Source organism: Heliconius melpomene, chromosome 18, assembly GCF_056956725.1.
Source record: "Heliconius melpomene rosina isolate 202511_hmr_F chromosome 18, ASM5695672v1, whole genome shotgun sequence".
Lineage (NCBI taxonomy): Eukaryota > Metazoa > Arthropoda > Insecta > Lepidoptera > Nymphalidae > Heliconius > Heliconius melpomene.
The window spans coordinates 4,169,140-4,184,735 of NC_140406.1; the positions used below are offsets into that span (position 1 = coordinate 4,169,140).

The following is a 15,596-nucleotide window of genomic DNA, read 5'->3' on the forward strand; positions in this document are numbered from 1 at the left end:
TATTAGTATATTATTTTTGTCATATATTTAAAAATATACATATGTAATTTTCAGGCAAAAGCAACAAAATTTTGGTGTCGACGACCAGACAACCTGTCAAGTTTGCCACTTGATTTATGGATTAACTATAGCCAACCAGTAGACGCTTGTTACGTTCGTGATTTACCCCCTGGAATTTCAGCCGAAAGCATTTTAAATAGCACAGCACCTATTCTGGATTCTTTTCATAAATGCACAGAGTGGGACTTTGACCGATCAGAAGTCGGTAATACTATTATCTCCGAATGGAACCTCGTTTGCGATAACGCCACTATGACAAATCTGGCAGAAGTCGTTTTCTTAATCGGTGTAGGTGCTGGAGGAGTATTGGGTGGATGGATCTCTGATAAGTATGTTTAATATGTCTAACATGTTTATAAATACTTACATAGTTTCCGCATTTTGCGGTATAAATAGAAAACCTATTTGCTCTGTTAATGACATATTATGTGGTCAAGAGTAACGCCATACTTTGTTCTAAAAAGATTAATAAGGATCAAGAAAATATTTTATTATAAATTATTAAGTGACTTTTGATAGGATTTTGATGCCACAATCATTGTCTTTAGTTGGAGTCAAAACAATTGCAATTCCCTAACTTGTACTTTGTATCATAAATGTTTAAATTACTATAACACTTGCCCGTAATAGTAGGTTTAATTTTATTTCCTAATATTTTTTATCTGTGAAATACAGATAAAAATTATCTTAAAAAGCAGATAAAAATTATTTCTAAAATTATGCTAATAATAATATTGTATTTTTTAGATTTGGCCGAAAAAGGATATTGATGGGTATGATGATAGCACAGAGTGCTTTAGCTATCATATCTCTACTGGTGCGAACTTACCTACAATATGTGATTGTAAGACTCGTCATGGGGCTGGTATCAGTGTCTGTGGTCTACGCAGCATTCGTCCTCGCTGTAGAATTAGTAGGTGGTTCATGGGTGACTATTGCAGGAGTTTGCAATTTCTTCCCACTGCCATTGGCCTATATAATAGTGTCATTACTATCTATGGTTTTGCCGAATTGGAGAGACTTGCAGCTAGCTCTCTCCGTACCGGGATGTTTACTTCTTCTTTTATGGTAATTTAATTTTCAAATAACTATGAATAAGCTATGTATAGATGCACAATTAGGGTAAATATTAAATGTACAATTATATGCATGATTTCATTTAAAGTAGACGAATGGTAATATATTGTTTGCAATACTAAGTAACTACTTACGCTTAATAAATAAATCGCTTGCATGTTGCGTGTTGCAAACAGAACTCATAAATTATCTTGATACTTCACTTCTTAACTTAGCATTGAACAGCTCAATTATTTGACTTGTATCTAATAGTTTTCTTTGTTTAAACTCTGATAAAATACTTTATATAATTATATAGTATATTGAAATAAATTATATTTTTTATTACTTATCAGGTTCGTCTTACCAGAGTCTCCAAGATGGCTAATAAGTATGGGTAGAACACAAGAGGCTAAGGTGATAATAGAAAAGGCAGCGAAGTTCAACAAAAGGGATAACATCGCGGATTTAGACAAGATGTTGTTGCTCCATAAAAATGAAAATGTGACAGAAGAACCAAGTGTACTTATGCTTTTCAGAGGATACTTATTGAAGAGAACATTTTGTCTGTTCTTGATTTGGTTCTCGATGACCATCGCATACTATGGATTATTATTAAATATTGGAAAGTTTAATTTGGGCAATTTACATCATACGTCAATAATATTAGCCGTAGTAGAAGTGCCCGCCATAGCTTCGAGTATTCCCATTTTATTTAAGGCTGGAAGACGCATACCTATATTTATTACGATGATAGTTTGTGGGTCGGCGTGTGTCGCGAGTGAGCTGCTTTCTATGTCGTTTAACGACGCCTGGATTATGATAACTTGCCTTATGGTCGGTAAATTCGCGATCGCATCAACAAATATTATGTTACCAATATTTACTGCCGAGCTTTATCCTACAGTGATAAGAAATCTTGGAGTTGGCGCCAGTCAATTAGCTTCGGGCTTAGCACTAATTTGTATACCATATCTATGGGAACTGGTAAGAATAAAAAACTGCGTTTTCAATTTTTCTTTCAAGTTTGTAGTGTAACATAAGTTAGCTATCAACATTTACATTCATATTATAATATTAAACAGAATCATATAAGATGATTTATTTACGAAAACGTAATTTACGTTTGACGTAGATTACGTTTTCGTAAATAAGTATTTGACGAGTACACTACTGATTTAAAGGCTAATATTTAGAATGCTCCATTAATTTACCTTTATTATAATTCAATTTTGCTCTTCATCTTTCATACTATACTGTTTTTGTAGGCCAAACTGAATGAACATTTACCAATGGTCACGATAGCAGCCTTGAGTGCCGCTGGCGGTACTATTGTTTTGTTATTACCTGACACAAGAGTATGCAAAAAACCTAAAACGTAAGTCATTTTTATCAACTTCAAGCCGGACAGAGCATGCGGAATACACCGTATGAAACGAGATTGGCAGAAAGAACCTAGTGTCAAAATTCTCCATTTTACCTAAGTTTAAGATATTGTTCGTCACTATATGGTGACCTGTTACCTATTCAGTGGAGGAACGTGGGAGTCAAGGCCGCCTTGTATACCAGAGAGGAGGAATTAAAATAATTCAATCTTCCAAGTGGAAATCAGGAACTGTGTAGATAGACAGTTATTTTTTTTTACATACCACATCACCATGATGGCCTCAACTCTATATCTTATTTTGATTGAAAATTTTAATTTGATGATTGTTAAGAATAGGAATAAAAGTTAAGCTATTATTGAAACTATTACTAATTTAATTTAATTCACTATAATATAGTGTAATGGCTCTCTCTGCCGTTTTTATTAAGTCTAAAAGACTCCATAATAAATGCTTTTTTTTCTTCAATTTTGCCGTTTTGGACTCAATAAATTCTATTTACAATCATTGTAGTTAAGATGTTTAATTTCAGGGTGTCAAACTCTACATGCAATGGAACGTTTACATCTACTGATGATAGAGGGCATTAGTTGTTACGTGTTTTGGTGAACATTGGAAAAATTGCCAAATGAAAAGTAACTTATGAAATACGTTATGTGATGAAACAAAAGTGAATTTTCTTTGTATTTAAATGACTTAGCATGTAAATTAATTTTTAGTTCAAACGAAACTTGCAGATAAAAGAAGTCCTTTTTATTATATGTCTTCTAGTGTAAAATAACTATTAACTTTGTCTTTAACGATGTACTTTATTTTATTTATTTGTGCCTATATTAGGTATTTATAAAATAAATAGATAAATAATAGAAGTATACCTTTTAGTTTTTTGTAGTAGTTAAGTATTGCCTTACTTCTAAAGCATATCGCCTATTTGAATAAAAATTATAAATTTAAGTGTACAAAATTATATTTTTAATATTATATTTGAAATGTATGTAAAAAAATATTGTATGTAACTTTTATAAGACACATATTATTTTATAGCAAGCCGCCACTCTTGACTAAACATAATACCAGTAGCGACATCTTGTGTTGAATCATTGAAGATAAATCAATTGATACTATTCTGATTTTTTTACGATACAGTTGTTGTTGTAATTATCTTTTTGTTAGTGTAGTTAAGATACGTTCCAATATAAGTTCCTCAGTTTCCACTGAATTATAGAGGCATTGTGTGTTGAGTAGCGGAACCCAACGCCGCGCTTTGCCTCGTTACCAGAGCGAGAAAATAAAAATATTAAATATTTCGCTTCCTCAAGTGGGAATCAAACCCACAATCTGCCGCACCTTTACAGTCGCACGCTTCTGTCCCTGCGCCACGACTGTCTATAATTCTTATTACGTTTTTAGGATGATTATTTATAATTTTATTATTGAATAGAGTTTATAATTATTTTTATATCTTTATCTAAACAAAGGGCGGCTGTACTTATACATATATACATTATCATTGTTGTAATTAAGTTTTATAGTATAGTATACGCCGACAACAATCAAGACGTGAAAAGTATTCTTCAGTTTATTTTTTCAATTATTAGTGGTTATACAATTACTATTCATATACAAGATACAATGTGATACAAAAATACTACATGTATAAAATATAAATATTATTTAATTTTAACATATTGATTAAATTATTAATTCTAATGTAAAAGACAATAATTGCTAATTATCAGTAACATGTCGATACGTAATACATAGAATGTAATTAATAATAATATTGACAATGTTATAGCACAATTTAATATATCGGATTGTATAATATGGTTTTTATGATTCAAACTGAAGAAAATTTATATTAGTTGAGTTAAGTGAGAGAGCACCACCAACAAGCCCAAAACCCTATTGAAATAATAGAAAAAACGGAAAACGTAGAGTTACCACAATTAATTAGTACTAGATGTATAAAGATTAAAATATATATAACATTAAAAATATCATAAGTATTTTATTTCATTAAACATAAAGAACGCTGTCTGAAACATTTTCCTAATAGAATCCCCTAGAAATATCTAATTAGATTAAAAATAAAAGATATTGTGATACACAAAAGAGTTTAAGTTTAAAATGTAAATAAGAAATAATCGATTAAATTTGATAATGTTATTTTAAATAATAAAATATACTTTTCAATTTTCTCAGTTTTCATTTTTTTCCTCTGTCTGCCACTCATCTAAATAATATCATTTAATTTAAAGTTGTTGAGTGTCTTATCATTAAGTTCCAAAGCTCCCTTTGAGTCCCTCACAAAAAAAAAGTCATCTCTTCACTTCCGAAGAGGGCAGGGACAAGGCAACTGGTAATCTATAGAATTATCTATGAACGTAATTTTCGCCTAAAAAATCACTTTCCTAATTTTATTAAAAGCCAATCTTTTTTCTCGAGATCAGAGCTAAGTAATGAAAATATAAACGTAAATAAATATTTCACTTCCTCGAGTGGGGATCGAACCCACAAACGTCACGTTACATTCATATACTTTTATATAATTTCTATGATCACTTAGATCATTTCTATGATCACATAATAACCTCCATCTTGCATACTTTGCTGCGGTCACTCAGGTAGTTATGCTGTATAAACAGGTGCCGTATAACATTCATTGAGTAATCATTATGGATCATTCAATTAGTAATAAAAATGATGCTTTACAAATTTAAAGAAATATTTTTAACAGAGCAATTGCCATATTTAGTTCTTTTCATAGCAGAGTACACTGAGAAACGTAGAAGCAAAATAGCTCCTCTTTCCGTTGAAATTCGAGTCATTGCGTGTGGTGTGGCGGAACTCAACGCCGCGCCGCGCATTGTCTTGCCAGAGCGGGGAACTAAAACGCATAGGGATTAACCCCACAACCATCAGGTTACAGTCAGACCTTGTCCTCTTGCTGCATGACGCAACACAATACGCTGATTGTATATTCAGAAGGTTTAAATATAATAAGAAAAGTTGTTTAGCTTTATGAACATTTTCTGATGACATTACAACATTAAATTTCTAAGACATATGTTGCAGAACTCTAAGACTTCAAAATTAGAGGAAATATTTTTTTTTGAGATTTGAATATTTTTTTTACAGAATAAATATCATATAATGGAATATTTAAAATTTTCATACGTCTCCTCTCTAGTTTGCGAGTTACGACCAGTAACATCTTTGTTCTAGACCTAATTTATGTACTCGCATAGCTTATTAATTCTTAATGTTTATTTAAATAAGTACAAACTTTACTCACGTTGCATAATATAAATAGAATAAAATTATGCCTGAACGCTTAAAGCGTATAAGAAAATAATTAAGTATGCGATTACCTTATAAGTAAATAAGTTAATCTTAGAATCCAGGTCAAGCTTCAGATCCTCATTACGGAGATGTTCTTGAACGCTAATTATTATACGGGACATTGACATCGTCTAGGGCGGCGCGGGCGCATTCTCGCCGACAATTACAAAATGTCGGTAACGGTGGTGACCGAAACGTCACCGAACGTGATTTGGATGTCAATATAGAACCTAATATTTAAATTTTATATAAGCATATATGGAAGTCAACAGTTTTAAAAGATTTTAAAATATAGTTCTACTAAAATTATACAACAGGAAATGTTAATTACGTTTTTGCAATAAATTACCTACTAAAGTAAGACAATATTATATAAAAATATTTTTTACACAAGTACCTACTTGCTTGCAAGTACATTAGCTATGGTAAAATTATCTATTACTTCTACCACTATGCCTACATTGGAAACCTTTGTATGTGATGGGATTCTCAAATCGAATAGTAAATGCATTCCGCATCATACAAAACATACAATACAATGCACTATTGTAGATCTATATAAATAATCTGTTTCGAGATGCAGTGCACACTGCAAGTATAATGCAACGTATGAAAATACCACCGTTACATAGATTAGAATCTAGTCTGTGTAAATACTATATGGGAGAAGCTACTGAATAATTATATTATTATTTTGGTAGGTTTTATAAAAACTTTACACTTAAAATAAATAATTAAAAACGTAGGTATAATATTTTCATTATTTCAATGTTGACAACTTATTTTTTATGCTTTCGGTTAAGTATAATAAATTAATTATTATGTATTTTTATAATATAGACTAATACTAGACAAAAAAAAAATAATAAGCTCTCTAATCACTTTACATTAAAGTAAATGGTAAAACATTTTTTTGTAACAATAATCTTTCATCCGGGTCGTTCCTAAAAGGGCTTTTTCATTGAAATTTTCAAATATTCTTACTGTCAGTATCTTTCGATACGAAATCGTAAATGTTACTTTATTTATTATGAGTACAAAGACCCAGGGTCATTGTGAACTGCCTTGTAATGGGACTTTATGTTCCGGCCTGCTCGACTTGTGTATGTCCAAGGGAGACCGAGCACGCTAGCCATCTTTTTAGTACCGCGGGATGGATTGGTACAAGGGTGTGACTGTAAACGCGACCGGTTCTGGGTTTGATTCCCACTCAAGGAAATGATATATTTAACATTTTATTTTCTCACTGTGGTAACGAGGCAAAGCGTGGCGTTGAGGACCGCCATTCAACAGGCAATGGCTCTATAATTGGGCGGAAAGTGGGTAACACAAGTTTAACGGGAACGGAGTGTCTTACACTAGGTTCCTTCTGCTTACCCTGCTATGTACGGGATACAGCGGGAACCTAAAAACACGTGCTTCATAAGTCGATATGTTTCTGCGTTTGGGACCTATGCAGGCATGTGTAGACTGCGACGCGATTTCGGATTTTATTTATTTTTTAAGCCTATTAATAAGATTAGCCAAATAATTGACAGAATGTTTATTATTTGACTAATTTTACTATAATTTGCGACCATGGCCTAAATTATTTATGAAGATATTATAATATATAGGGGGTACAAAATTAATATTAGCATAACATATCGAAAAATGTCAAATAAACAAGCATAGAATGTCAGATAAATGCTTGTTTTAAGTATATAAAATAACTAATTAAAATCAAGTTATCAATTATAAACATTTTAATAGACATATAAATATGTTAACGACTTTGATTTTCCGTACTTACACTTGAAACATTACACAATATACTGTTATAAAATTTTAATGTTGATGATTGTCAAGATTTAAAAACAATATGATTTTTTAATTTCTACATATAAATTAAATTAAATAAGAAAAACATTACAGTATATTAATTGAAGAAATGTACATTATACATATATAAAAAAAATATAATAGAATCTAGATCTCTTCCTATTTGCAACACCTGAAGCTAAAATATTTTTTACTTATTATTGTTACTTAATTTTAAATTTGCATGATAGTTTCATATGTGAACATATAATCCAAAATATTGCTTAAATAAATAACCGACTTTTAATAATATTTTACTTAATAAAATTTATCAACTTTAAATTTTATTCAAGAACAATTTTCGTTCTAAATTGTATTATACTTAGAACAATGCATAGCAGCATATGTTATCATGTAGATAAATATACTTTTTATAAAGAACCGCTAGTAATTACTTATAACATAAATAGCCTCCGGTCATTGACCTCAGTTAAATCCTGACATAAATGCATTAAACAGTAATATTCAAACACTACGAACATGACCCCGAAAGTCCCATTGTTACAAATAGAGTATGTATGCGTCGTGTCGAATCCGAAACGTGCCATTGAAAAAGGCGATACAGGACAGGTAACGGAGCTCGCCGCCGTCCTTGCCCGTAAGTCACTAGTACTGGGAATATTATATGCTCCTAATAACTTCACTCTAATAGATAAGAGAAAGTTTTTTTTATTATATCAATTAAATTGATAGTCTTATAAGCTTTACTTTCTTAGAAAACTCGAGGCAATAATTATTCGATTCTATTGTAGATATATTATTATCTATTTTACTGATATATTACTTATTTTCCTCTTTTACCGGGATAAGCTTATATATTAGTTTTAGACTATTGTCATTTAATTATATTTTTTCTTGAGATCTACTATCATCACACAGGTACCCTTCGCTGAACCACAAAAACCTCACACTTCCCTTTAGTTACCACTTTATATACATTTAAAATGTAGTAATTTCAACGAGAAATAAACTATTATGGCTATAGAACTCTCACTTATGCGTGTTGTGATGCTGCTGATACACTTTCCGGCGTGTCCGCATGATTAACCTGCTGCTCACGCGCACTTGTCACTTATGTAACACTACAATTGCATTATTCTTAACCACAAGTTGTTCTAAGTGAAAGCAAATACGCGCTAAAATACACCATTTTTTTAGTTATTCCTAAACCTGAATATTTCTTTTCTAAGCTTCTCTAGAGAACAAAAATATAACATTTAGAATATTTCACCATTTTTTAGCAATTTGTAACTTGATTGATTGTTTTATTACGTTTTTTTCGTCTAATCGGATATTAATGTACTATTTAATAAGAAACGTAAATAGTAACGATCCACGAGCGGTTGCCGGTTGCCACACCTGACATATCGCATGCCGCCAGCATTTCGATTGAATTACAAATTGGAAGCGAACAATGCCCAACGTTGTGACGAGACGAATCGATCGGATGTGTTACGTAGAACTTGCTTTTGAAATCGTGATCTGAAGGGCCTATATTAATAAATAGAAAAAAATATATTTAGGCTGAAGAAAAAATATTTTTATACTATACGTATCCAAAATAGTATATACATAAGAAACAACAAAATTCAGATATGAATTTAACCTTTACCTTACAAGCCTTTTTAAGGCATGTAAAGTTTTTTTAAAAAGAAGTAAAAAAAATGATTATGTGGAAGTTTTTACGATTTTTAAAGTAAATAACCTAAAAACATTACATTTAGATTTTTTTAAAACATAATTATGAGAATATTTTGATAATATTGTAGACACCCCTTAAAAGGTTGACAAAGAATGAATAGTTGAAAGTTTTAACATTTTTTTTCAACTTATAGATACAATACAAAATATATAAGACGAATACTATCAATATTAATAAATTAGCTCGTCTAGCGGTATCTTCGCGTTTAGTACAACCAAATTGTATAGTGATGCATTTTATTGGCATATTATTATAGATACAGAGCGTTCATAGTCGGTTACCTTGCAATAAGGTATGGTGGTCGCGTGGCGCAGGGCGAGAGTGGGCGACCTCATATAGCTTGCGCGGGAGGCGTTTCCTTTATTTGTTGATCGTTCGCGGCGTGATAGTGTCGTGCTAGGACATCATGCGGACATTACTGGTGAGTGTTAGTGGACAAGGTTGATGTGCTTGTTCATCATGTCATTTGAATTACCTACAATTTTTTCAAGAACTATTGTTATAGATTTTTCATTATTGAATGTGGACAAAGAAATTTTATAACCCATTTTTTTTTGTATTTTTATAAATATTCTATTTTGTAAATATAAAGAAATGTTTCAATTTTATTTTCATATAACTATCAATCCGAATAGTTGGCAGTATGTAATGAATTTGGGTCGATATGATACACCCGCAAGTGGGTATTGATTTCACAGAGCAACCTTGACTCTATCGAGAACAGTGAGGGCGGTTAATTTATACGAAAACTTTGCCCTTCTTAATTTCTAAAGCGAAACTAATTATTTTAACGTTAGCAAAATTTTACATTTATTTTATCATATAAACGACTCTATTACGCAAAACACGCAACAGACAACGCGATACCATTACCCCAACAGGCTTAACTAGAAGTAGACACAAAAGTAATACACGTTCTATTTCAACGCACTTAAACTGTACCGTTCACTATAAAATGTATGATTTTATAATTCACCCGTCACACCAGTTTATAAATTAAGAATAATTCATGGGAAATACAATTTCACAACCTTCATTTATTTAATAATTATTACGTTAAACTTTCAATATATTCGAAATATGTATTTGCAGTTATTTGCAACAGCTGAATTCGGTGTGGCATTTAAAAGGTCGGATATAGAAATATCAAAACATTTATATTCATTGATTTTATTGCGGATCAAATTATTATTTATTGTATTTTTGTATCTAATAATCTTTGATATTCATCTTTACAGAAAAAATATTATTATTGCTTTTTTTATGCATGTCATATTGTGATGTAATACTTTATCGTAAATATTAAAACATAATAAAAAAGTTTTACTCAGAAGTATCGTTTCAGTATTATAATTTTGAAATCCACGATAGTTTTCATTCTCAGGCGTTGTGATACAAGGTGGAAAAAGATATATAAGGTTATTGCAAAATCATATTAAATAACACACACGACTTCTATTGAAGCAGAACCAATGCTTACGCCTGTAACTTAAGCCCTTAGCAGGTATCACATAGAGAACCACAATCACCTTGGCGGCTCTATTAACAAAAAGCTAACCTATTGTTTAGAAACAAATAATAATTGTTTTATTTATTATTCAATATATTCTTCATTGAAATAGGCAAGACATTTCGAATCGTCAATTCACACAATGATTTTATATCGACAAAAAGTATATAGATATATAGATAGTTTTACAGAGAAGACCGCGAAAACTGAACTTGCTTATCCTAATATATAATTTCTAATATACTTATTATTATATATAATTCAAATATACTAATATTAAATTGTATTCATCTACATTAAAATATTCAAAGTAACTCAATTACAACTCACGTATTTAATGCTAGTGAATGTTGATAATATTACCTAAATTACTTTCTATTAGCTTCTATTTCGAATGCAAAATATGTAATAGGTATGTTAAAGTTGGTTCCAGAATAACTAACACTTTGAAGCATTAAAATTTTACAAATATCAGAAAACATTTATATGCCCTTATAAAAGACATCAACGCGCTCGCCATGTGCCAACATTATTAACTACTTATTATTACTTACATATAAGTATTACCCGGACGTATCTTACTTGTTTGATATTGACAAAGACCTTATATAAATAAACCTTAAAATAATAATCGTCGTGACCACTCAAGTTCAGTTGCATTCAGAATGTTACATACCAACGAAATGTAAATCACTGTACGACCCTTGGCATTTTTCTTATAAAAATATAACAGAGTAACTGTTATATTTCATTCGTTTTTATAAGAAAATATTTAATTATTATAACGTTTTCACGTACCTTTTTTAAACGTTGTAGCTGTAGAAGCATTGCATGTTGAGTGGCGGAACTTAACGCCACGCTTAGTCTCGATACCAGAGCGAAAAATGTAATGTAAATCTTGTATAATTTGAGAAATAATCAGTAAATGTGAAAAAAACACGACTGTTTTAAGACATACCGTATATAGGGTGTTCATTGTAAATCGTTATTTTTTAATATTTTTGCTTAAGATTTCGATATTTCTGCTTAAGGCTAAATATATGGATATTTAGTGCACATATGTTTACAAAATTATATATTATTTAAAAAATATATAAACATGCATAACCTACAAGTGTTCTTTTCTCGACGTAACTAATGAATGCACGTTTTATGTAAATATAGCGTGTACTTATTAAAACATCAAATTGGCTTGATTTGTGGATTAAATTTCCTTCATTCGATTAAATCTTATGTAATGTTACATATTGACGCTTATTTTATAAATAAAATTGAAAGGACAATTTGCCTTTAATTTCGTGATGAGCTTACAATAAAGTTCATAAAAAAAATGTATTAAATATTAAAAATATTCAGCAACTTATAATTAAAAACTTTTTTAAGTATAAAAAATAAATGACACTTTGTATACTTATAAGTCTCGTAATAAGAAAAACATGTTACCTTACAATAAATACATTAACGCATAATTGATTGAGTTATGCAGGTAATCGACCTTGACTCATAATATGTAATAGGTCCGTGAAGGTAGATAGTCTATTTTAAGTTCAAGTATAATATAAAAAGTAATAAAATTTTATCATTAACATATTCCGGATAAGTGTGATATGTCGTTGAAACTGTAAATTTTTGCTTCACAAATATTTTTTAAAATATCTTGTAAAAGACAAGTAGTGTAAAATATTTTCTTGAGACACGAGTGTTGTCACCTTGACTGGCGGAAGAATGAGTGGCCCAGGCGTCCTTACTACTTTCAGATCGAGGCTCCAGTCCTAACTACACTCACACACCGCTACTAAGAATTTCAACTATTTATATTATGAGTGATACTCGTGTACTTATTACCGATATTTTAAAAAATATTACTTATGTATTTAAATAAAATCAGTCAAATCAATTATGTATTTAAATAAATTCACGCTGTATCCCGCACACAGCAGGGTAGGCAGAGAACCAAGTATCAAGACACTCCGTTTTTAACTTTCTGCCGAATTCTGGAGGCATTGCATGTTGAGTGGCGGAACTCAACACCGCTCTTTGCCTCGACATTAGAGCGACGAAATGGAAATATAAACGTAAATAAATATTTCACTTACTCGAGTAGGGATCGAACCCACAACTGTCGCGTTACAGTCACACCCTTGCGCCGCTCCGCTACGACGGTCTCATAATGACAGCATGATCTAAATTTGGGACATAATTTTAATAAATATTTATCATTTCATTATTTTTATTTTAGTACTAAAATAATGAATTGTAACAATCTTTTCTTGTGATAATAATGTATTGGTATGTATTTGTCAGGTCAGGTTAAGTATTTATACGAGTTTATACTCGTTTATACTTTCAAGTTTATACTTTCGACATTTGCACCTACCAAGCTATTCGATGCACTTAGATAAAATAAATCAAACTTACATAAATGTTATAAAAACGTAAAAAACGAGAAAAAATATTTAATAAGGAAAAACATATAAATTTTAATTAAGGGCAATCATATAATTTACAATAAGAGGAAACTAATACAAATGTGAAATCTAAATAATCGTCGATTACAAAATTATCAAAATTAATTCCTGTTTTCATACACCAACGATCGATCTTACGTGTTTGCTTATAAGCAGTAGCGTAACCCTCATTACGCAAGCTAGCATTACATTTAATTTGAATGGAATTTTAATAGCAGTAACAGAATTGCACAAAACTAGACTTATTCACTTATTCGTATGACACCACAAGTTGCATTAGAATTGACCCTGATTTTTATTGACACGGTCAACTAGTGCTAAACTTAATGCTCTGTAAATAAATATAGAAATAGTATTTATTTCTTCATGTTGTAGTGTATTCGATTTTAAATACAATAAATAGACCAATTTAAAAAATAGAAATGAGAAATGAGAAAATGTTAGAATAAGAATTAAGAATATTAAAATCTCTTTTAAATTATTGTCATTCATTTTTTATATAAGCCAAAATATGTGCATAAAATATATAAATTAAAATATTGAGATTGCTATGTAATAGTAGGCTGAAATTTATAACACGTCGATCAACTCACTTTCAATAAGTAGGTTTAGCAAAATTCGTGATTTAGACAAGGCCCATTACACTAGACAGTATTAGGCTGTCTAGTTGATTAATTGCGAAATAAACTTTCTATTTATTATACTTCAACGTTGTAAAATTTAATTATTATAACTTTTGTAAGTCACATATACGTATATTACTTATTTATATTAATGGCATTTATTAAATTTCAGATATGTATGCTGTGTGCAGTAACAGCTTATGCTCAATATGATTCGCCTACGCCGCCAAGGTTACAAATTCCGGGGGCATTTGTAGCAGGGGCGAGACAGGGTGGATTTAGACAAGGAAGATTACAGGCTGCTCAAATTCCTGTTGGAGTAGCTAGAATAAGAAGGCCAGGACTCGCCAGACCTTCATTTAAATCTGTAGATGCAGCTCCACGACCAAGTCTTCAGTCTCTTGACGAACCATCAAAACCCGTCACAGAAGAACCGGAAGACGAAATTGAAATCAATACTCCTACTGCATACGTACCAAACGTTTTCTCTACCGCTGAGCCACAAAATGATTTCTTTGATATTACAACCACATCTCAACCAAAGCCACCTGCTGCTTACAATTCTTCACCTTTCCAACAAACCACTCCTTCTGCGCCAAGACCCGAACCAGTGAGACCTACACAATACCGCCCATTGGTACCTCAATCTTTTATCCCTATAAGAAACGAACCTGCTAGACCTCAGCCAGCCAGATTACAACCTTTGTCTAGCAGACCACAGCGACCCTCCTTCAGACCAGAGCCCAAACCTTTTATTGACGAAGAAGATGACTATATTCAACCTGTTAGACAGTTCTCCCGACCACAAGAACCAATTCGTGCACCAGCTAAACCTCAACAAAAATACTCTTCAAGTAACTCCAGAGATAAAAAACCAGTAGCTCAGATTATACGTAAATACAGAGACGAAAACGAAGACGGAAGTATTACATGGGGTTTCGAAAACGATGATGGGACTTTTAAGGAAGAAACCATTGGTGTAGATTGTATAACACGCGGAAAGTATGGATATGTTGACCCTGATGGTCTAAAACGAGAATACAATTACGAGACTGGAATTGCTTGCGATAAAGCCAATGAGGACAAAGAACAAAAGGGTTTCATTGACTACCAAGAAAATAAGGCAGTTTTGCCTAATGGCATTACAATAGATCTCGCCGCGATGGGTAAAAAATCAAGAAGGCCATTCAGATCTGCGGGTAATCAATAGATATTAAGTATGTAATGTATATTTATTTTAGGATTTCTAATTTTAAAACAAATCTTAGTCACTTTGTGCTATGTAAAACGATATTTTGTAGAAATAGTTTTTATGTAGCCTAAACTGACAAACAATAAAAAACAATAAACTATAGCACTACTTTTCATTTCCCACATCTTTTAACATTGCAACGACGTGCATAAAATATTAAACTTTAGTTGGAACTATTGATACAGAACTTAGCACCATACAATAATAGACTAATCTATATATATAAAATCGAAAGGTCACTCACTCATCTCGAAATCTCAGAAACTACAAGTGCTAGGAATCTCAAATTTTGCATAGGAGTTACTTATAGGACGTAGGTGCTCGCTAAGACGGGA

General features: G+C 31.3%; 2 protein-coding genes across 3 annotated transcripts in view; both read left to right on the forward strand.

Moving 5' to 3' along the window:
* Positions 1–4,502, forward strand: part of LOC146529258 (organic cation transporter protein-like) — a 43,533-nt gene extending 39,031 nt beyond the window's left edge. For both annotated transcript variants that reach the window (XM_085201643.1, XM_085201644.1), the window contains exons 3-7: positions 55–389; positions 808–1,128; positions 1,473–2,103; positions 2,385–2,494; positions 3,034–4,502. In XM_085201643.1, coding sequence (XP_085057769.1) covers positions 55–389; positions 808–1,128; positions 1,473–2,103; positions 2,385–2,494; positions 3,034–3,091 — 1,455 coding nt within the window. In that variant the 3' untranslated portion in view covers positions 3,092–4,502. The remainder of the gene's footprint in view (positions 1–54; positions 390–807; positions 1,129–1,472; positions 2,104–2,384; positions 2,495–3,033) is intronic.
* A 5,192-nt stretch (positions 4,503–9,694) lies between these two features.
* LOC146529259 (uncharacterized) lies at positions 9,695–15,363 on the forward strand. The gene is made up of 2 exons (XM_085201679.1): positions 9,695–9,829; positions 14,182–15,363. The coding sequence occupies exons 1-2, from the start codon at positions 9,815–9,817 to the stop codon at positions 15,217–15,219; spliced, it is 1,053 nt and encodes a 350-aa protein (XP_085057805.1). The 5' UTR covers positions 9,695–9,814; the 3' UTR covers positions 15,220–15,363.
* The last annotated feature ends 233 nt before the right edge of the window (positions 15,364–15,596 follow it).